General features: G+C 40.3%; 1 protein-coding gene and 1 long non-coding RNA gene across 4 annotated transcripts in view; one reads left to right on the top strand and one right to left on the bottom strand.

Moving 5' to 3' along the window:
- The window catches only part of LOC116060715, a 28,846-nt gene extending 25,577 nt beyond the window's left edge, over window positions 1–3,269 (bottom strand). The window contains exons 1-2 of the long non-coding RNA XR_004107562.2: window positions 3,258–3,269; window positions 2,567–2,576 (exon numbers count right to left, since the gene is read on the bottom strand). This is a non-coding gene — a long non-coding RNA (uncharacterized LOC116060715). The remainder of the gene's footprint in view (window positions 1–2,566; window positions 2,577–3,257) is intronic.
- LOC116060690 (protein argonaute-3) overlaps window positions 1–23,473 on the top strand; it is a 43,316-nt gene extending 19,843 nt beyond the window's left edge. Inside the window, exons 8-20 of one of the 3 annotated variants that reach the window (XM_036006792.1) lie at window positions 2,590–2,737; window positions 3,002–3,121; window positions 4,940–5,083; window positions 6,123–6,256; window positions 10,637–10,821; window positions 11,279–11,438; window positions 12,229–12,319; window positions 12,934–13,128; window positions 13,769–13,903; window positions 14,509–14,610; window positions 15,422–15,621; window positions 15,830–15,973; window positions 16,004–23,473. In XM_036006792.1, the coding sequence (XP_035862685.1) occupies window positions 2,590–2,737; window positions 3,002–3,121; window positions 4,940–5,083; window positions 6,123–6,256; window positions 10,637–10,821; window positions 11,279–11,438; window positions 12,229–12,319; window positions 12,934–13,128; window positions 13,769–13,903; window positions 14,509–14,610; window positions 15,422–15,621; window positions 15,830–15,938 (1,723 nt within the window). In that variant the 3' untranslated portion in view covers window positions 15,939–15,973; window positions 16,004–23,473. Of the gene's footprint in view, window positions 1–2,589; window positions 2,738–3,001; window positions 3,122–4,939; window positions 5,084–6,122; window positions 6,257–10,636; window positions 10,822–11,278; window positions 11,439–12,228; window positions 12,320–12,933; window positions 13,129–13,768; window positions 13,904–14,508; window positions 14,611–15,421; window positions 15,622–15,829 lie in introns of all 3 variants that reach the window. The other 2 variants (XM_031314425.2, XM_031314418.2) reach the window with 2 other exon arrangements.
- Window positions 23,474–23,917: the final 444 nt, after the last annotated feature.

The following is a 23,917-nucleotide window of genomic DNA, read 5'->3' as shown; positions in this document are numbered from 1 at the left end:
ACGGGAGACTCTGGGCTGACTGCGTGGATGTGATGGGGGCGGGGAGCACAGATCACAGAGGATGCGATCACCGATTCACCACCAAACAAACCAGATAATAGCTGACTCATCTAACAACCATGATGTCAATATTAGTCATCCATTAGTGAAGTCGCGTTGTGTGTGCCTGCTGATCTTCAGAGTTTCCAGAGTCTTAACAGTCCAGAGTAGAATATCTTGCTGTGTGTTATCCTTTAAATGGTGTTACATCACCATATTGCCATCGAAAAGGATGGTCCATCTCTATGGCAATAGCCGTGTAGCAATATGCTGTTAGAATAAGAGTAAAGATACTTAATTATATTTAAATAGTGATTGTGAGGTTTGGACGATAGATGGCTACACACTTAAATTGTTGGTAATAAAGGTTTGTATCATTCATTGAGTTTTATCATTGAATTAGGACAGAAAGGTCAGATTTGGCTTGGACAAAAGTCTTGTCGTGTCTTTATATGATTCAACCAATCACAGATTAGAGTTTCACCTGTGACAAATACTGTAATTAACACATTCCTGGGTGTGTATAAAAAGAACTCCAGCACACCAGACCTTCATGTGAAGTGCAACCTGACCTCTCACAACATGCCAAAGATTCAACCACAGACCAAAGTGCTGATCATCAAGAGCCTGAAGACCAAGTCTGCTGCTGAGGTGGCAGACATCTTCAATGTATCCAAACGTCAAGTGGAAAGGATAAGAAAAAGATTTGAAGAAACTGGTGAAGTTCATGACAAGTCCAGGTCAGGCAGACCCCATAAGACAACTGTTCGACAGTCCAGGGCCAGCCCTTTTTCTGGGCTGGCCACCAGAAACCCCTGTATCTATAACAACAGTTTGTCGAATTCTCTCACGCAGTGGCCTCCATGGCCGAATTAGTGCTGACAAACCAGCATTAAACAGAAGACAACTAAAAAAGTGTGTTGCATTTGCAAAGGCCCACAGCTTGGTGAAAGGATGGACAGTGGAAAAGTGGCAGAAGGTTGATTTTTCTGATGAATCATCCACTGAACTGCATCCCAATTGCTGCAAATACTGCAGAAGACCTGTTGGAACCCGCATGGACCCAAGATTCACCCAGAAAACAGTCAAGTTTGGTGGAGGAAAAATCATGGTTTGGGGTTACATGCAGTATGGGGGTGTGCGAGAGATCTGCAGAGTGGATGGCAACATCAACAGCCTGAAGTATCAACAAATTATTGCTGCCCATTACATTCCAAACCACAAGAGAGGGCAAATTCTTCAGCAGGATGGCGCTCCTTGTCATACTTCAGCCTCCACATCAAAGTTCCTGAAAGCGAAGAAGGTCAAGGTGCTCCAGGATTGGCCAGCCCAGTCACCAGACATGAACATTATTGAGCATGTCTGGGGTAAGATAAAGGAGGAGGCTTGGAAGATGAAACCAACGAATCTTGATGAACTCTGGGAGTCCTGCAAGACTGCTTTCTTTGCTATTCCAGATGACTTCATCAATACGTTATTTGAGTCATTGCCGAGACGTATGGATGTAGTCCTCCAAGCTCATTTTCTTTTTCCCAAGGCACCATGACTTTACGTATGCTCTGATGTTATTGTAGCATGTTTGTGTATTCACAATAAAGTATAATTTCTACCGTACATTGCTGTATTTTTGTATGCGACAAGACTTTTGTCCAAGCCAAATCTGACCTTTCTGTCCTAATTCAATGATAAAACTCAATGAATGATACAAACCTTTATTTTGGTATAATAAGCATTATCCAGAAGCCTTTGCCTTTCATATAAACCATTTCTGATTCCAATTGATCAACTACAAGTCAAGTTATTATTTGTTGTTCCTACAACTTAGATAAGCGACAAGACTTTTGTCAGGCACTGTATAATACAACAGTAGCAATACGTCCTACCTACATGAACAAAAATTAAACATTATAACCTTCATGAAGGCAAGTTTTAATAACTGTTGCATTAGTTTTTTATAAACTGGCAACTGACTATATTTTTAAGTCAGTCACTCTTTGTTTACATTAAGTAATCCAGTAGCCCAGTACAGATTCCACGTCCAAAAGGGGCTATTCTGTTCGGAGTTATGGTCTAATTATGGTCTGTTTCTGCGCTATTGTCACTGATATGAATATGGTAGCCAGCCAAAATGTATACCTGTGGCACTTGTTACAAATTGTATTTTTTTTTGTTACAATCATATTGTTTTGCCCCCAGTCTGATTTCGAAACACAATGTCTCTGCCACACAGTGAACACTGAAAAGTATATTGAAGTTAATAAAACAAATCTAGTTTAGGTAAGTGATCCGAGACAATGTAAAACCTTTGCATTTATAGCAAAATAGTCTGCATCACTGCTTTCCTTACATGGTTTTATATTTTGAACATGTAAAGCAAACCAATGAATAAAGATTAGACTGATTTAGCTTGATCAGTTACGATCCTAATGGCACTATTTAAAAAAAAAAAAAAATAAAAAATAAATAAATAAATAAATAAATAAATAAATCTAATTCAGTTGCCCTCAGAAGTAGTCTAGTTTTTGACATGAGATGCTCTTTTCCCTGCAGGTTCCCTCTACAGTTGGAAAATGGTCAAACTGTAGAGCGCACTGTAGCCCAGTACTTCAGGGAAAAGTACAACCTGCAGCTGAAGTACCCACATTTGCCCTGTCTACAAGTGGGTCAGGAGCAAAAGCACACATACCTGCCCCTGGAGGTGAGAGAAAGCAACTTGCTATTTCACGTTTTGTTTTATTGGGTTTCAATGTAAACAACTCAAAATGAAGAAACGTGCAGTGCATCGTCTGCTTGGCAGCTGTCAGGTGTGCCTGTGTGTCAGCTGTATACATGCAGCTGCATAAATAGCTCAAGTGTCTTTCAAGTCAGTCAGTCTTTTGCTGGCTCAGTAAAAACTAAAATTATATAAATAAATGTATGTATGTAAATTATAGATTCAACGTTTGTCTTCGTTTTCTTGCAGGTGTGTAACATTGTAGCAGGTCAACGATGCATCAAGAAGCTGACAGATAATCAGACCTCCACTATGATCAAAGCCACAGCTCGCTCTGCACCCGACAGACAAGAGGAGATCAGCAGGCTGGTGAGTTGGATCAAGATCCCTTCTATCACTCCATAGACACCCTGTTTGAATACTGAATTTACATTTAGTGGCATCTGTTGATTAGTTGACTGTATGTATGTCAAGTATTCCTTCAGCATCAACATACTGCTGTGACACCTATTTGGTTGCATACTTGATTTCTTTTTTGGAATGAGCACTTACATAAAATAGAATGGTTAAAATTGTTACCGTTATGTACTGTATTTTCTTACAAATGGTAAAACATTGAGTACAGAACACAAAAACAAATGGCGTTTGTGCATCATATACTGTCCAATTGACCTGCAATTTGTCTAGTAGGCAGAACATCTTATGTTGTACAGTGTCCTAAGTATGCACCATCATTCAAGTGGTTAGGTTTAGGTAATACCGTACAAAGTCAAAATACCAAGCCATTGTTGGGGCTCTAACTTTAAAGGAGGAGGGTGTCGACACAGCCAAAGACAAAATGCTGCAGCGTTGCTAAGCTTGTCAACACTTGGTTGCCATGCGGTTCATTTTGATATCAAATTGCTTGTTTAGTAATCACCCATCCTAGATTCTCATTTTATATTGTTAACAGAGGCATGTCTGTGTGCTTGTCCATTGCTTTTGGCAATTACAAGGCAGGCCTACATAGGGTCAACAAAATACCAGAGTTGTAATGGCTTTAATGTGTGTGAGGCTGCTACAGTGTCTGCAGCGTATTGTTTATGAAAAGATTGATGGACTGTACACTGCCTCTGGCCACCATCAAATTAACAATGCACATTCAGTTCCTGCTTTTACCTTATTAAACCACATCTCCCTATATCTTCACTCAGAAGCAAAATGACTGGACTTGCTTACAGGAAATCGACATAGATAGCACTGTGGTGGCGTTTTCATTTAGATGCACAGTTGCTTAAAACTGACAGGCCAGTGTGGGCGTAATAGCAGAGGTTGAGAGACAGAAAATGGCAAAACAAGCAGATAAGCTGTGTCTGTCAGAACTACATACTGTAAGTACCAGCTGGGCTGATCATGTACCCCGTGTTTGCAGTCATTTTGGATTAGGGAGCTTGCGCCTGACATTGTGTGACATGTCACCAATTTACCATTTCATTTTTCCTCTCCACCAACATCTTGTGAAATAATGAAAACAATCAAAATGCTAACTGCAAAAGAGAAATTGCATTAAAGAACCATTAAGGAAAACTAATACCCGTACAGAAAAGCAAAGCCTCATTAGGGTTACAAGCATAGGCCTGTGGTCTATCTAAAACAATGATGGCACAAGCACTTGGCACAGAGGCAAGCATTGTAGACATCACATTTTGTGATGAAATGCCCACTGAACTACTGCTGCACTTTGGCTGTGTTCTTAAGAGGAATCACAGTTGTGTCACAATATACCAATTTTGTCCTACTGTACAACATCTGAGAAATGGTCTCTGCGCTGGTAATTGACAACAAGCCTCTTCTAAGTTAAGCTGCTGCTCCTAAAGGAATAGTTTGACTTTTGCGGAAATACGCTTATCCACTTTTTGGCTGAGAGTTAGGTAAGAAGAAGAACCCAATATTAACTGACAGATATGAGAGTGGTATTGTTCTTCTCATCTAACTCTTGGCAAAAAACGCAAAATAAGCTTTTTTCCCAAAATGTCAGAACTGTTTATTCAACCAAAACAAGCCAGGATAAGTGAGCAGATATAGGAAACATCTGTAGAACACATGGCTATATACTATAACCTTTTGCGTAAATGGTCTTTACTCATGTTGTTATTAACTACCATGGCCTGAACCTGTGTCCAATATTCCCACCCTGTTTCCCTGCAGGTACGCAGTGCCAACTACGAGGCGGACCCTTTTGTGCAGGAATTCCAGTTCAAGGTGCGCGACGAGATGGCCCATGTGACGGGGCGAGTGCTACCCGCCCCCATGCTGCAGTACGGCGGCAGGGTGAGCACAGAGCACTTTATGGTACCCTTCCTTTAAATCACGCCCATTCTCTCTGTTTGTCTGACACGCTCTCCCCTTCCTCAGCCTTTATTCCACTGTCTCTAAGGGGAACTAACTCACTGGCTTCTGTTTGTACTACATGGTGTCAGTCTTTTTGGCTTTCTTTGTGGTTGAGTCTCAGTAGTGCAAATTTAAAACGTTTTTTAGAGGGGCAAACAGGACAGGAAACATTTGTCTCTCTGCGACAAGGGGTTGAATCAAAAAAAGAATACCCAAATCATGATTGGATAGCTTCTAAAGTATATAGCCTTTGCCAGCATTTGCGCAATGTTAATTTTCCTTCGTGAAGTCAAAAAGAGGTGGGTTAAAGAAGTTTACAAAATTGCATAAAGAAGCAGCTTACTGAGACTGAACCACAGCGTTTATTAACATCTGTCTGTTTATCTTTTCTGAGGGGGCACATCTTTACAGAACTACTATAATAATAATATTAATAATAATATCAAACTTATCAAAACAAAGTGCAAAGTGCTGCACAGAGGGCAGAGGGTAAAAAGAATTAAATAAAATACCAAAGTGAAAGATAAAATTATTATATTTGGATGTGTGTATTAGTGAGAACTATGACACCATTAGGCACACTATGTTGTGCAGGATACACACAGTAAATGGCATCTCACATACGATTCGTCACATAGTGCATCACACTACTTTTGCAATGAAATTCAACTTAACGATTTGTTATTTGATTTGAAAGTTAAATGTTTCTCTGGTGAGCACAAATATGTTTTGCAAATGCATGTTTCTTTGACTGACATGTTTCTTTTCTTTTGTGAATTTATGTACAAAAGTGAATGTTAATACATTTTGGTATGGATGAAGAGTGCGTGTAGGTTCTGTGGGTTTTCAGAGTGTGTGTGTGTGTGTTTATGTTTGTATGTGAGTGAGGGCGCTCTTGTTTTTCTACTTGTGTAAGTGTGAGTCTGAATGAACCGAATGAATGCGAGTGTTTGCTCACATAATCATGAGTACATGCGGTGAGACTGCAATGTTGTTTCAGAACCGCACTGTAGCCACGCCCAGCCATGGGGTGTGGGACATGAGGGGGAAGCAGTTCCACACCGGGGTGGAGATCAAGATGTGGGCCATCGCCTGCTTCGCCACGCAAAGGCAGTGTCGAGAAGAAATACTAAAGTATGATTATTTGCAAATGTTTTCAAAAACTCCTTTTCTGAGATTCTGTTGTCACTGTGCGTACAGTGATGATGCCCACTTAAGTATGTTCATGAAAGTTCAAAAGACATTTGTTAGATTACTATTCAAATCACTTATCTATTTTTCATTAATCTTTAATGATGTCAGAGATTGTATTTGTATATTTTTGTCTCCATAGATTGTGATCTGGCATGAATTAAAGGTCACATATTATGCTATTCCATTTTTTTCTGTCATATCTACAATGTTACAATGATTATTTCAAATAATGAGGTAAACGTATTTTAGAGAAAATCCCTGTGAGCTAAAACGTTCAGATTTCCAACTATTCGGAACACTCTGGTTTCAACAGTTTGTCCTACTCTCAGCTAACTGTTACGCAACTCTAAGCCGGCCTTCTACGATTGTCCATCTGCTCCAAGTAGGCAGGACTTGAGTGTTTTTTTTTTTTTTAAGCCACTGCGGTGTTAACATTGTCCCATGTAACTAAATGTAACGGCTGTAAACAATTTCACCTTGGCTGCCAGTGTCGTTAAATTCTCCCCAATTCCGGGTCACATTACTCCTGAAACATTTTCTGTTAGCAGTATTTGGTTTAAAAGCCTTTATTTGACTGTAGAAATTGCTGCTGTATTCTATTAGTGTCAACTGCTGACTAAAGTCAAAATGAAACAATTTAAATCAGAACATTTTAATGTAGCTTGACATTGAAAAAAAAGATAAAATAAAAAGTTTCATCAGTGCGTCCACAAAAAGAACAGGAGCTTTCAACATCCATATAGATATTACAGAATTTACTGGATCGATTTTGTGTAAAATTTTGAAATGAATTTCTTTGACTTTGTTAGAAATACTAAATGTATGCGGTAAAAGCCATTTTTGTTTCCAGTTTGTATCTTCCAAACGTGAATTCCAATTAGACTTTCCTCTTGGAATAAAAAAAAAAGGTTTTTACTTTGTAAAAGTTGACGAATACATTTATTATCACATTTTTTTATCATGTAATTCAAGACATTTAAAAACAAAGTAGGTTGAGCATATGATATAATTACTTAATTAAAACAAGCATGACTCTTAATCAGATGGATTAAACCTGAAGGAATGGCTTTAGTTACAGCCTTGTATTCCTTATAAGGAATGGGAAAGTTGTTTTGTGAAGAACCATATAGAATTTGGGTTTGCCAGGCATGTTTTAAGCCAGTTCATTTTAAAAGCATTAACCATATCAATAAAATGTAAAGCTTCAATACCTCCTTCCTCTCTGTTGTTAGATAGTACTGCTTTTTGTTTGTTTGTGAGTTTTATTTTTCCAAATAAAATCAAGGAATAACGTATTAATATCATTGGCCATGGAATCCTTAACAAAACGATAAAGTGAAGGGTAAACAAAGCGAGACAGGCCTTCAGTTTTTGATAAAAGTACTCTACCATACAATGTTAAGTCCCTTTTGAAGCCAGAGGTTGAATATATTTTTAGTCTTCTTAATTCTCTCGTTAAAGTTCAAATGTCTTGCTAAAAGGTTTCTAGTTATATAAACTTAGCACAAAAAGTAAGGAAATTTGTGTTTGGTAGGTTATTTCTCTGTGGTAACAATGCTTTTTGGCAATAAATCTTATACCGTTGGAAAGCCTGTTTAGTTCCCTTTCAAATGGTGCCCCATTTGTAAGGAACATGCATTTGTGGGATGAGCAGCAGCGCTGAGTATGTGGGTTGTGCCCATGAAAAATTTGTCAAATCTTCTCTGCCAATGCCAAACAGCTTATTCTGCCATTGACTCATTTGGTGGATTGGATGATTCTGCCTACGGCAGTTGGATCATAGGGTCAAAGTGTGGAGAAGATGCGGAGAACGCTATGCTGATTGCTGCACCGATAGAGTAACACCTTTTGGTGGCCAGGCAGTGTGGTGTGGGGCGGCATCTCCCTCACTGGAAAAACGAGGCTTGTCATCATTGGAGGCAATCTCAATGCAGAGAGATATAGAGATGAGATTCTGCAACCCATATATAGTCCACAGTCTGGACACAGTGGACCGAACTCTATCCTCCAAGATGACAACGCTCGACCCCCCCAGGGCGGGGTTTATCAGAGACACCTCCAGAATGTGGGAGTGGAGAGGATGGAATGGCCTGCCAGCAGTCCTGACCTCAACCCCATTGAACACTTGTGGGATCAGCTTGGGCGTGCTGTTCATGCCAGAGTGACCAATACAACCACGTTGGCTGACTTGTGACAAATGCTGGTTGAAGAATGGGAAGTGTGTGACCAGGCTGGTGACCAGCATGAGGAGGAGATGCCAGGCTGTTGTGGCTGTGTATGGTTCTTCCACACGCTACTGAGGCTCCTGTTTGTGAAATGAATACATTGTTAAATTGCCAATATGTCTTGTTTTTTCAAACTTCAATCATCCAATCCACCAAACACCAAATGAGTCAATGGCAGAATAAGCTGTTTGGCATTGGCAGAGAAGATTTGGCAAATTTTTCATGGGTGCAACCCACATACTCAGCGCTGCTGCTCATCCCACAAATGCATGTTCCTTACAAATGGGGCACCATTTGAAAGGGAACTAAACAGGCTTTCCAACGGTAAAAGATTTATTGCCAAAAAGCATTGTTAACACAGAGAAATAATCTACCAAACACTTTTTGTGCTAAGTTTAAATACCTAAATATTTCACTACATTCTTTACAGGATGTCATGCAATGGCAATAATGCACATTTAGATATATTAAGCTTTAAACCTGAGGTTGAAGAAAACTGTTCAACTAGCTTAATAGCTTTTGATAACGGATCTCTATCTTTAAGGAAAAGTGTTGTATCATCCGCCAGTTGCGAAATTTTAATTTCCCTATCAAATATGGAGATGCCTTTAACAACTAAAATAAATAAAAAGGGCGAAATAAGGCAACCTTGTCGGACACCACGCTTTATATCAAATCTTTGAGATGTGTTGGAAGTTTATTATTACAGAACTATTAATTCCCTTATAAGACATTTCAATTGTCTCTACAAATGTCCCAAAACCAAACAGCTTGAGCTTGGTGTCGAAAAAAAATAAATAAAAAAAATCTAAGAAAAAGAATGAAAGCCTTTGAATGTACTGAGTCTGCATAGTCCAATAGGTCTACTACAAGTCTAATATTATTACTAATATGTCGACCATTAATAAAGACTGAATTTGTTTCAGCAACAATATGGTCAAGACCTGTCTTTAATCTATTTGCAAAAACTAGAGCCAAGATTTTATAATCAATTGTTAATAGAGTGATAGGCCGCCAATTATCTATTAATAAAATGTCTTTATCAGGTTTTGGTATTAAGGAGATAATACCTTGTTTCATAGTTGTACTCGTATCTCTCTGACATTACTTATAGCATACTGCTAACTATTAAGTAGCTAGCTTAATAAGCTACTTATTAGACCAAATTCCGGTCACTTTACTGCTGGGACATGTTTGGTTGTGTAATATTTAGTTTAGAAGCCTTTATTGGCAATTTTTTTTTTTTCACGGTACAAAGTCCTGCTATATACTCCATTGCAGTAGCTCCAGCTTCTACTAGAGTGAAACAGGAAGCGGAGGCTCCGGATAAGTGCGCTGGCCAATCAGAGCAGACTGGGCTTTTTCGGGAGGAGGGATTAAAGAGACAGGCGCTCCTACAGAGCGTCTCAGACAGAGGGTGAATACAGGTGCTGCAGCCGTGGGCAGTATGAGAAAAATAAAGTTTTATTTTAACATTAAAGCATGTAAACATGTTCTAGTACAAACACAAAATGCAAGTATAATCCTGAAAATGCTATATAATAGTTGCCCTTTAATATTATCTGTTTCAAATGATTACTTAAAGAACAGTAGCATTTCTTATCAGCATAAGGCAATTTGCAGTTTTTAGGGTACGTTTTTGACATCTGGTCAGGGACTACAGATAAACTATCCTTTTGTTTACCTCTGACATAGTTACGGTTATTTTTAATGAATGTGAGTCCTTCTAGCATTAACTAATAAAGTAAAAATATAAAATAAAATCCCCAGGCTCTGCAAACTGCTGAGCATGGACAAATGCAATGATACACTAAAGTTAGAGTTTTAGTATTATTGGATAATAACAACATAGCTAAACACATTTTAAAATGTAAAGCTTTTACTTAAGATAACTGATTAATGTAAAACATTATTGACATACCCTTTACTGTTACACAAAGAACCATATTTTCTGATGTGTTGACAACATTTTTGCAGGTGTCCATGCTTATTATTTTCTTCCAAGCAAACGGGCACAAGCTTGCAGCTTTGATTGTAGTTGACTTCACCATTCTACTGACTCTTCATCCTGGCCTCCCGCTTCTTCCTTGTGTAGGGGTTTCACAGACCAGCTACGTAAGATCTCTAAGGATGCTGGGATGCCCATCCAGGGCCAGCCATGTTTCTGTAAATACGCCCAGGGAGCGGACAGCGTGGAGCCCATGTTCAGACACCTGAAGAACACCTACGCCGGACTGCAGCTCATCATTGTCATCCTGCCGGGAAAGACTCCTGTCTATGGTTAGAAAACTGCTTAAAATAAATATTATATTAGAGCCCTGAGATATTCTTGTGGCTTAGATTGGGTGGAAACACTAATGCTACTCTGGGACTGAGTGCTGGTGCAATATTCTCTCAAATGTCAATGAAAGAACCACATTGAGGAGAGTGTAGTTCACGTGCTATCAAAAAATGGTCTTTCCATAAATTATTATATTTTCTATCTTTGAGTTTTTTTCAGACTGCTCATACCCATGTTTTATTCTTAAATCCTACAGTGTTTCCATGTATGACTGCTCTCTTCTATCGTTTATATTTAACTACGGCTCATAAGTTGAATATTATTCCTCTGCCTTCCTAAATCTCCATTTTAAAAACTGACATTATAATGTCCTGTGCTACTTTTGCAAGGACGAAATATGTTTTTTTTGTTAACTTTTCCTTTTTTCTAATGCTCACTTTTTGTAACCACCCATAGCCGAGGTAAAGCGTGTGGGAGATACCCTTTTGGGTATGGCCACGCAGTGTGTCCAGGTGAAGAATGTGGTGAAGACGTCACCTCAGACCCTCTCCAACCTCTGCCTCAAGATCAATGTGAAGCTGGGAGGCATCAACAACATCCTGGTACCTCACCAGCGGTCAGTCATGCTCTCCTTCTCCTTCTCCTCATATATTAGATAGAGTTCAGAATGCAGCAGCTAGGCTTCTTACTGGTTTTAACAGACAACATTGCATTACCCCAATCCCAACTTCTCTCCACTGGCTCCCTGTTCAATTTAGAATTGATTTTTAAATTTCGTCTGGGTCTGGCCCTAACCTAAATGTAACAGAAACTGAGCCAGTATGCAGCCTCAGATCCTCTGGTGGGGCCTTTCTGGCCGTTCCAAAGTCGAGGCTTAAATCTAAAGGTGACCGTTCTTTTGCCATCAGAGCCCCTCAGCTTTGGAACAAGCTGCCTGATGAAGATAAGACTCGCATAATTAGTGATTTAGTTTGAATCACTTCTTAAAACCCACTTTTATTGACTTGCTTTTATGTGATGTCTTTTTATTGTTGTCTTTTTATCGTCGTCTTTCTATTGCTTTTATCATCTTTTCATTGCTTTTATTCTTTTATTTGTATTTATAATTAATTTTGGTTTGCTTTTGTTTGGCCTCACTGTTCGGCTTTCTGCTATTATATTGTCTTCTCGCTATACAGCTCTGTTTTTAAAGGTGCTATATAAATAAATAATATAAAAGTTATTATTATTATTATATATGGCAATGCTCTGCTATAGTGATGGTGGTTTTAAATGGCCTCTTGTAGCTTGGACGGTTAAATTATTGTTTCAAAATTTGTGTCATAATATGACTCACAAAATAATATGACTCTCCGTGCGAGAAACTCAATAAAATGAATGTCTTTGTTACGTCTCTCAATCAATAGACCATCAGTGTTTCAGCAGCCAGTTATCTTCTTGGGAGCAGATGTGACACATCCGCCTGCTGGAGATGGGAAGAAGCCTTCAATTGCAGCAGTGAGTTTTTTTCTTCTTCATTTTACACCTGACCTAGTCTCGCGTTGCCAGACCTTCCTCCACAGCGCCACGGAGGAGGGTCTGGCTAGTCCACACAGCATTACGGGATGGGAGAAAAACCTGCTCTGGTTTATTTGCATTTCTTTAAACCAATCACAATCGTCTTGGGTGTTGCTAAGCGCCGTACGGAGCAACGGTGTTGCTGCAAAATATCCTCGGGAAGGAACTTGTTTTGGTGGAACGTGTACGTTCAAAAGTTATTTTAGTCGTGCGAGAGAAAATTCTAATTCGCCAGATAGTCTAGCTAGCTGTCTGGATTTACCCTGCAGAGATGTGAGGAGCAGTTAACCATAGTCCTCATAAATCGACCAGAATTTAAAATCCAATACAAAGGAAGTGGAAAATAACGGACATCCGGCCGGAAAGAGTGACATCCAGTGGAATTTCCTGCGGCAACGGAGCAAACCCGGAAGCGGAACTCCGTAGATATATAGACTACACCTGACCTATTGGTTGAATGTATTAACCTATTAACTTCCCTGTATCTGACATTCATTCTTGATTGACCCCTTGCAATCTATCACCATGCCCCCCCCCCCCGCTCTCTATTCCAGGTTGTAGGCAGTATGGATGCCCACCCCAGCAGATACTGTGCCACTGTGCGGGTCCAGAGGCCCAGGCAGGAGGTTATCCAGGACCTGGCCTCCATGGTGCGGGAATTGCTGATCCAGTTCTACAAGTCAACTCGCTACAAGCCCACCAGGATCATTTTCTACAGGGATGGAGTTTCAGAAGGCCAGTTCAGACAGGTCAGCTCCCACTTTCTCTCACAAAATGACTGGAGTCAAGTTGTGAATTATGCAGCAGACACCAGCCAGAATCCAGTTGAGTTTGGCTTGCAGAATTCTCTTATGGTTCTTCTTAAATTATGGTTTAACAGACCATAATTTACATGTTTTAAATAGAGACGGTACGTACGTTTTTGGCTCCGTAGATCAGACTTGTAGTTCACTTTAAATCAAAATGTACAAACATATTCCAAAATATTCTTTAATCACAGATGATTAAATGAGATACATTTTTTACAATTGAGGACAACATTGCCAGGCTTTCTTGCATTTGAACTAGATTTAGGTTTAGATTTATTGTCCCAGATGGATATTTGTTTGTACAGACAGTACACATAGCAAGATATACTGTACATACAACATGTAGATAAACACATAGCCATAAGTTAATATTATGATCGGTTGCTTAGTAGGCCTGTAGAGAAACCTGGGTAAAGATCCATATCATCCTTATATGATAGGACACTATGGAACTAAAATGAGACATATAGATAAGGAAATACAGTATACTGTATATTGTAACAGTGTGTGAAGAATATGGTTGACGTGGGTTTTCTTAAAGGGTAGTTTCTATAAACTTTTTTTTGCTTCTTTTCTTCAGGTGCTGTATTATGAGCTGCTGGCCATTCGTGAGGCCTGTATCAGCCTGGAGAAGGAGTACCAGCCAGGCATCACTTACATTGTTGTGCAAAAACGCCACCATACTCGCCTCTTCTGTGCCGACCGCAACGAGAGAGTGAGTCCCCACCACTCGCACACAAACACGAGCACACACACTCTCACTCTCTTAAAGTATGACACTGCGATGGGACCCATTAAAGCCAATACAGTGTGTTATGTGTTAGTCCATATCTTTTTTTTATGCTCTGTGCCAGCACGTTAAGTACTCGAAATGGGCCTCCTTAATTACCTTTTGTTGTCAATTGGACTGTTCACCCTCCTAACCCCTGTAATTACATTCGATTAAAGCATTAGGGCCCAATGCAAACCGAAAGCTCTGGAGTGGCACTCAAGGCCCCTAGAGTAAGACTCAGCTAGTAACAACCTTATTTTCAGTGCAGAGCATTAGGCTCTCTAGAGCATTAGGCTTTTAATTGGTTGATTGGGAAGCACTTGGTAAACCTTTGCCTGACTCGTTCCATCAAGTATGTTTTTTTTGTTTTTTTCAATGATTAGAATTTTTACCTCCTGGCATCAATTAGTGCTTTAAAAGCTTTGTTTTCTGCTTCTCTTTTCCGTGATCTTCCATTTTCTTGTTCTAGCTGTTTTTTGTTTTCATGGTGAAACGTTAAAACAAAAACAGTCAAAGGGACTCACCGACCTTAACTTTGCTTTTGTCAGGTTGGACGTAGTGGAAACATTCCTGCTGGTACTACCGTGGATACGGACATCACACATCCCTACGAGTTTGACTTTTACCTCTGCAGTCACGCTGGAATACAGGTCAGACCAACCTCTTGTCTTCTCTGCCCAGCTGCCCTCTTTCAGCTGTGTTTCATCACATTCTCCTTCACTAAAATCTCAAGTCTGAAAAGGGTTTGCTTATGCAGAGCTATGCATTCTTGCAAGTAGATAAGAAACAGGATTCAGAAATGAAATGGTAGAGAGAGAAAAGAGGAAATACTTTAGTTTTTTTTTCACTTTCCTTTTATTTATACTTTATTTGAGGTTTGATCTCCAGGAACTGACAACGTTGTGCCATCAAAAATCATATGCCAGGGAGCTTCCTTCCCTTAATGCAATTTACACCATTATGCCACAGAAAACAGGACGCCTGTTCTGCAAGACTTGTGTCTTCAATCTACCAACTTTTTTTTTTTTTACTTCCTCCCTTCTTTTAAAAGTAATAGTAACTAGGACAGTGAGGTTCTGCAACAGCACTTCACCAGAGGCTGTTTGCATATTTAACTCTTAAATCACCATTGTGCTGTTGTTATTCTTGTCCCGAAGACACTATAATGGTATTTATACAGCGATGTATACATCATAGTTGGTTTGTGGTGCTGATAGCATCCTTATGTTTTTTTTTTTATGCAAACGTTTAATTGTTTGACCGGGGTCATTTAGTTTTTATCACTTGTTTTATGTCTCAGTGTAGTTATATGATGTCCTGAGGCTAAGGCTTTCTTTTTGTTTTCTTTGAGTCCACCGAAGCAAACTCCTATTGACTATGTTTAAAATGCAATAACGTATTGTTATCTTAAATGTGAATCTAATAATAATATAAATGTGTCATTTAATCCCCTTCTCCCAGGGCACCAGTCGGCCCTCCCACTACCATGTACTGTGGGACGACAATTGTTTTACCGCTGACGAGTTCCAGCTGCTCACCTACCAGTTGTGCCACACCTACGTGCGCTGTACCCGCTCCGTCTCCATCCCTGCGCCAGCCTACTACGCCCACCTGGTAGCCTTCCGTGCCCGCTACCATCTGGTGGACAAAGAACATGACAGGTGAGAAAGGGAGAGAGACTGGGGGCAATAAACAAGATGTTCTTCTATTTTGACTCTAAAGGTCTTGAAGTGATGTTTTTAGAGATAAATGTTTTGATAGCAGTTGTATTGCAGAATGTGCCCAATTTTCCTGCATGCAATGCATGCCATAATTGTGTGTCATCCATCATAACTGGTCCTCTCCTCTCCTCTCCTCTCCACTGTGCAGCGCTGAGGGCAGCCACGTGTCTGGTCAGAGTAACGGTCGGGACCCCCAGGCGCTGGCCAAAGCTGTTCAGATTCACCACGACACCCTGAGGACCATGTACTTCGCCTAAGCTAAACCAGCCCTCCCCAACCATTGCCACCCTTTACACACACACACACACACACACACACACACACACACACACATAAACACACACAGACACAACCATGCACACCTGGCTTGCCAGTCAAGGAGTCCTCATATGTGCAAGTCCCGCCCCACCCCCCTACATGCCTAGTCAATCCGGACCTGACACTGTGCAGAGGAAAGCAGGGAGGAGGGAGGGGAGGAGGCACCCCTACACTGGACAGAGGATGCAAACGCTGCTTTAAAAAAACAAACGAGAGAAACTCAGCACTATTATGCAATATTAAACCAGCCAACTAGTTATTTTTCACCCTTATTAGGCCCCATTTCCATTGCCCCTCCTATCTGCTCTTCCCTGTGTCTCCTTTACTTGTGGCCTAGTGGGTGTTTTTCTTGTTTGTTTTTACTTTTGCTCCCCTTTGGCACAGTCTTTCTGTATAGTCTACTAATCTGCTCCTTTGCCAGCTACAGTACCTCAAGTCAGTTTGAGCAGCAGCACTTTTACATTGTGTTGACTCTCCCTAGTGTTTCCAATGAGGGAGCAGAGAAGAAGGAAGGGTCAGACTCTGGAGTTGGTGTTTGATTTCTTTTGGAATATATTTGTTTCATTGGACCAGATGTCCTCCCAGTTGCCACTTTTATTTTTCCTCTTGTTTCCTCTTTTCTGTCACTTTTCCCTAGTGTGTGAAATCACCGGTTTCTTGTATGGAGCAACATGTTCTTTTGAGCACACTGCCACCTGTTGGCGACGAGGTATAAATGCCCCTTTAAAGGTTTCAGATCAGTTTTGATTTCTCTTTAGCAGCCAGCTGTCACATTTAAAACAGGCAGTTTATATTGGCTGATATATCAATTGCAGCCATCTATGAATTTTATTTAAAGTATAACACTGTTATTTGATTGTAGTTGTTATTTTTCTTCGACATTATGTGAAACATTTTATGATTCTGACTTCTTTTTTTAAAAATCATTTAAACCGTGTACGCTTATGTTCTTAGTAGTTGTCATGCATTCATTTTCCTTATCTCACATTTCCCTCTCATGAGTTTGAGATTGTGGGTAAATAGAGATCACGTCAATGGTTTCCTCTAGTGCAATAATCAGTTGAACGAAGGGAAGGGAACTTAAGGGGACGTAAAATGATTTGAAAGTGAGTGTCCTCGAAAGGAAAATGGTTTGCCACTCGTTAGACACTTTCATGTTTGTTCCTCTGTGACACGATTGATCAGCATGTTTTATTAGTTTGCCCTTGGTGTTGGGCAAAAATGGTGCAACTGCAGTTTTGGTGATTTTCATGTTTTTACTTGAATTGAAGGATTTTATGCTCCTCTGTGGTGTGAGGCTACTCTATCATCATTGGGCATGATTTCATAATTCCTGATCATCAGTTTGCTAATGAGGCTGATTTTCTTAATTCCTAAGAGTAACAAAGGTTTAAAGACCATAAAGAGGTATTATTCAAGTGCCTGGTGTATAACTTGTTATAGGGATCCTATTTCAGTGGGTTAAAATAAAAACGATTCCAACAAATGGACAGCATTAGATGGTTTAAAGCAAGAAAGTTTCACCCGATGCCTCTTATTCCCCTGACTTTTCTACACATTTCATTCAAATCATCCTACATTCAATATATTTATTGTTGCCTATACAGCAGTGTTAGCTGTTGGCTTTGCTTTAGAGCAGTGTTCAAGCAAAGCAGGCTTAATCTTAACCAGACATGGATCCAGCTGCTACAGTGTGTTTGTACCCAAAAGGCCGGGTTCATGGGCATGGAGTCAGCGTCGTCATAAATGAACTGTTTCTTTCGATAGAAATCCTGAGTCCAGGACTATAGGTTTTTTTTCCTGTCCATGTAACCCGGCCTAAAGTTGTGACTGGCTTCAGAACAATGCTGAGGAGTTAAGTTAGACAGCTGACTAATAATATGACATGGGCACCTGGATTGTAGTCACAACTTAGCTCCTTTGTGCCGCTGAAGCTAGTCTGGGGGGGGGGGGGGGGTTTTTAAAAGTTATCTGCACTAAAAGAAGCTGTGTTTCGGTACCGAACACAGGCGTGGTGCTACTCTGTCTGAATTAGAATCTGAAGCTGAACCTCTACATGAGACTCTGGATGAGTTGGCGGGTAGGGAAGTAGAAAACCCCCCCCCGGTAAATCTCACTCGCTTAAGGACAAGAGAAGGTCCTACTGCTATGGTTTGAGGGAGATTTAGGATTTTACTCGGTAGATATGATCAGCATTGAGAACCTGTCAAACGGTACAACGGCGGACGTTCCCTCGGGACAGTGAGGTATAATGTAGGGTCCTGCATCCGCTGTTGCGTTTGCGTTTGCAGCCTTCCAGTGCGGAAGCCAGTGGGTTTGAGCCTTCATGATTTCACTAGTGTCTGAAAGCCTTTTTAAAAAGCTAGATCGAAAGTATATTTGTACATTTGAAATTATGTAATGCACACCACTTATTTTTGCTAACAGAAAAAAAAAGTAGTCTAATTATTAACCTTAGTAATAAATGTATCATGATAAGTAATGGTTAAAAATGTAGAATAACAAAGTTTTATTATTGCAATAGACTGTCGACTAGTTCCTGTGTCACTGTATGACGTATAGTTTATGTGTGAACAGTGGTGGGGTTGTTAAAACTAGTGACATGTGTTTGGACTGTCATACTGTTATTGATAGGGATGTGGACTTAAACCGCCTCTTGCTTTGATGTTTGGGGGGGGGGAGCTGCAAGATGTTGAATGCTTATTTCTCTCTTTTTGTGTGTGTAGATGCTCGTACAGCCAGAGGTTTGTCGTAGAGTAAAGAATCTCAAGAGAGAAAATATTACATACTGTACTCCGGAAAAGGCTTTGTATTAAGACGTTGCATCCCTAGTGTGATGACAAACGGTGGAATAGAAGAAAAGTCGATTTATACATTGAGCAGTGTCTGCTCTCGAATGTTCTCGGGTTTTCTCCAACTGGTGCTGATGCCCGCTCCTTATCAGGAGGGAGAGTGAAAAGGAATGGGCGAGTGGTTTTTGAAAGTGTTGTTGATCCATTTCAAGGACACGTGTGGTCAAAGAATGTCGTAACAGTGGGTAGTACTTCTCATTCTCAGTTCATTCCTTTGTGTTAAAGGCTTGGGGGATTTACGTCGGATTGCAACCTCTGCTGCTTTCCTCGGACTCCTCTCTTTACCCGAAGCACTTCATGTGCTCACAAATACCCTCCCGGGAAATCTGTGGTGTGACAAAGCCTGTTATCTTGTTGCTCTCTTTCCCCCTTTGCTCCTGAACATTTACTCCCCTGTGCCAGGGGACTACATTCCACAGCTGTACAATCCCATGTGATCCCCCTTGGAAGCGTGCGAGAGATTAGGGTTGAAGGACAATTGTGGGGTCTGGTCAGTAAGACATAGTGGGTTCTGTTATTCATTCAAGTATGTGTGATTAAGATGGAATCAAAGCTGACCAATGATAACTTTGTTGAGGCAGGTTATGTTGGAAGTTGAACAAGTCTGGAGGTTGACTTTCGAGAATTTAGAATCTATTTTTAACTCCCTATCTCTGCTGTCGTTAATGGAGTTTTTACTTTGTGTATAAACTACACACCTGAGGGCAGTTGAACACATGTTTACATAGCAGATGTGTTTGCCTCGCTTACAACTGAAATGTCATCAGCTCTGCTTTGCAAATATCAGCCAGTGGAGAATTGACCTAACATGAGCCAAGACCATTTTGGGCCTGTGGAAGTGAACGCTTGAAGGGATACGAAGACATTATGTATTTGGTCAATTTGTCCTCAACAGACATCCGTGTTACACGGCAGGGGAATAGACTTGTTTGTCCTTCCAGTTCTATTAAAAATGACTTTTTAGACTTGATTGAAATGAAAGGGTACACTTTCACTTAGCTTACAATTAGAACTGCTATTTGCTAGAAGCTGAAGAACAAACATCATGCCCACAAAGTGTCTGATGAAGAAGAATATCTAAATTAACTCCACAAGGTCAATGTCTCCTTTTTTGAAATGAAAAAGAAGGTGTCTCCCTTTTTGAGGAATCGATCAATATCCCTGATTTTGGTTGTTCTCTATTTGCAGTGGAAGGTAGCAATGGAGTGAGAAAAAGTCCACAGAAAGTGCCTTTCCTCATGATGGTGCTGTAAATTGCAAAATAAAATGTAAAATCAAAGAAATAGAATCTCCTTTTCAAGAACACATTGCAGTGCAGGAACTGCTGCATTTACACACACACACACACACACACACACACACACAAACACACACTCACTGTACACGTTTGTTTTTTAGGGAGGGCCATGCAAACTCGTGTTTCATGTATTTAGACATTAAGCCTACATAGAAATAGAATAAATGCCAAGTATATGGTTGTGGTTGAGCTTTCGCTTCCTAGTTCGTTTAGTGTCTTGGACCAATGGTGTCGTTGGTACAGTGGAATGTGCGTTTGGGAGGGTGGGTGTTGGGGTGGTTTGGGGTCATAGCTGACAATAGTGTGGTGTGACACAGCCCAGCCCACGAATGACACACATAGCACAGCACTTTAGAGACTGCAACTCTCACTCAGACACATAGCCAAGAGGTTTCGATCTCTGTCCCTCCAGTCCCCTTCTTCCTCCCCAGGAGGAGGAGAGGATCCAAACCTCAGTGTAAACGAGTCGAAGGGATGTGTGTTACCAAACCAAGCAGTCGGTCATTAAAAGTGTGCCTCATGCTCTCGTGACTTTGTTGGTGGCTCGGTTGAGTCAGCCTGCTCTCGGGTGGTGCTTTTCCCTCTGGAGTTACCACTCGACACTTTGTTACAGCTAGGGCTGGGTGTCAAAACACGATATCGGTACCTCACAGATTTTGGCATCAACATTTTTGAAGCATCTCAAGCTTAATAAGAAAGCAGTCCGGAGGTTTTTACAACAGCGGATTCTTGCACTGAGAGGCAAGGTTTTCTTCTTGAAGGGCATTTTTACTAAGAAAAGCATCAGTGGGATAGAAAACTTCTTGACAAAGCATAAATGACAAACTAATTCAGTCTGTTGCATAGTGAAGTATGCTTTTATCCAAGTGTCATTTTACACCAGGTATAAAGATGAAATAAACAGAACCAGTGTCAGTATTGAAACTTTCCTCAAGATGCCCAGCCCTAGTAGCAGCCCATGGCATTCTTTCATCTAAGTGCAATGCCCTGCCATGTGTTTTGTCCCTGATGGAGGGAATGTGTGCCCAGCAGTATCCCTGTCTTGAGCTGTTAGGGTGTCGACTAAAAACCAAGGGTGTGTCTCTAGTTCTGTGGGTACCTTTTCAGTCCAGGGGGTGACATCTTTCTATTACAAGAGATCTCAAAAAACACTGCACCTCACTTACCTTGGTATGCTGCATACAGTATGTTATACTACATGAAAGAAAACTGCAAATTGCTTTTATTATGACATATAATGCTTGAGTAATGCCTGATTGCGATATTCTTATACGGTAACTATTTTAGAGTCAAAATAAGTATAACTGTAAAAAAAAATATTCTCTGTTTTGTCTTAACACTTATCCGATTTTGAGAAACTGTTCTTGAGCCGACTTTTATTTTGTTGTCCTATTTAAATGTGTCGTTCTTTAAATTTATATATGAAATATATATATGCGGAATATTTTATGGTGTATTTATTGAGAGTGCATTCAAGCGGCTGGAGTCTCCGCATCATATTGCAGCATGGTGGGGGCGGAGCCAGGAGGATGAGGCCTTTAGCCCCTCCCCCTCCATGTTGACGCCTTATTCTCCGAGACACGCAAGCACAACAATATGGAGGGGGGTGCGAGGTGGAGGAAAGGGAGGCGGTGGGTTTGACCTGGTGATATTTACAGGTCAACTCTCCCTCCTCCGTTTCTTAATATTCTTTAACCTCTTTTACCACCTGAGAAGGCCATATGCCAACCCCCACATGTTGCAGTTCATCTCTTGACGAAGGGAACCATTTCTGAAACCCCACTGACTGAGTGTCGAATAGCTGACTCTTTTTTCATCCCACGCTGCTAATTGGTACGTTAGCCATGTAAATTCCCCGAGCCAGTAAAAAGGGCAGGCGGGAGAGTGTAAAATAAAAAAAAGTAATAAAAAAAGCAGTGGGGGAAGGAAAGAAATATGTTGAAAAGGCAGAATTCTTTGGATCATTTAGCGTTACTTCTTTCCTCTTACATTTTTTTTTTTTTTCTTTAATTTACAGCAGGAACAGGTCTCATTCCACAAGAAAAGACATGCCTCAGCCTTAAGTGCGTTCTTACATTATCGTCAGTTTCCTACAGTATGTGACTTTGTGATGCCTGTGTTGGGTGGCCTACCAAGAATACAAGCCTATAACGTACTTGATATGCCCTCAATCCCCAACTGGCATTCTCATCTCTTCTCATTTCTCATGTAAACCACTAACACTGCTACAGAACTTACTGAACTCTAATGTACGAACAAGTGTAAGCTTCGACAGATCCGTCCCATTTGTAATGATGTCAGAACAGAAACAAGGTCTGGGTCAAACAGCATTTGGAAACAATTCTTGGCATTTGTTTCAACCAGATGAGCAGTGCTTACTGCCTCAGGACAATTCAGATATCACCATAAACATTCTGAATGACATGGAAACATTTGCTAATTAGAATTTTATTTACACTTTCCTGTGTTCGTGTAAGCTTATTGGTTATCATTGTATTGTCATTGATGGCAAATCCAAAGAACAATATTTCAGATACAGTTTGACCCGGGCCTGACATGAACCAGGAGTGCTGGATTACAGAAACCTGTGCCTGTATAATGAACCAAGGATGAACTGCGTTTTGATGAATTGCTGTTCTTTTTTTTTTTTTCTTTTCTTTTTTGGTTGGATGTCCTCTCACCCCATTGGAGGATCAGAGACATGGAGCTTTTGAGTGTTGTCAATTCTGTCCGAAAGGAAATTGGTCCTCTATCCTTTAAACCAACCATAATCTTGGTTTAATACATGTTTACTGTAATGTTTACTCTCATGGCTATCAGACCTGATCAACCTGTTTTTGGCCCATTAGCATTCCAATAATGACTTTGAACCAAATATTGCACAAGAGATTAGGCTCCTGGTGCCGTTTTCCCCTTGTATACACATAATGGTTTTGAAGACAGATATTTGAAAAAGTCCAAGTATTTAAAACATTTTATGTGCACGCTGATTGTTCAGATTGTTTCTTTTTTTTTTTCAATGTAGCATCACTCTTGTGTCGGTCTTATTTCAAACTAAAGATATTGGACTCTGATACTTCCTGAGTGATGCACCAGCAAACGGATGTATACGTTGAACAGTGAACCTTTACCACCAGATGATCCATGTCTCAGTCTCTCTGTATGTTGCAAAGGCTCTGTTGTACCAACAGCTCTATTCCTCTCAGTTTTAAATGTCTCTTTCTTTTGTAACTCTCTCTTATAGGTTGTTGGCCTTTTTAGTGTTGCTTTGCTTCAGTTTGAAGTGTATCTTTGACTAATACTTGCAATAAAATGCTTTGCTTTACCTTTGATGTCTTGGTGAGATAGTGTGAGAAATATGAATGGTTGTTTTTTTATGCATGACGGAAATAGAGGGAAATGTTTCAGGTTATAAAAAATAAAAGTAGTAAAATATTTAGAAATGCACATATAGGCCTGTCACAATTACATTAACAAAACAAAGATATTATTTGAATTGGTCCTAGCACTGAGCCTTGTGGAACGCCATGGCTAACTTTAGCGTGCCTGGAGGATTCATTGTTCAATTTGTCACCATTAACAAATTGAGATTGATCAGATAAATAGGACTTAAACCAGCTTAGTGCAATTCATTGCCAACTAAATGTTCCAGTCTCCGTAACAGGATGGTATGGTCAATAGTGTCGAATGCAGCACTAATATCTAATAAGACAAGTACGGAGACAAGTCTTTTGTCAGCAGCAGTTAGAAGGTCGTTAGTAATTTTCAC

This window comes from Sander lucioperca, chromosome 10 (assembly GCF_008315115.2).
Source record: "Sander lucioperca isolate FBNREF2018 chromosome 10, SLUC_FBN_1.2, whole genome shotgun sequence".
In the NCBI taxonomy this organism is placed as follows: domain Eukaryota; kingdom Metazoa; phylum Chordata; class Actinopteri; order Perciformes; family Percidae; genus Sander; species Sander lucioperca.
Note: the sequence above shows the minus strand (reverse complement) of the source record. Positions and strands in the feature narration are given on the sequence as shown.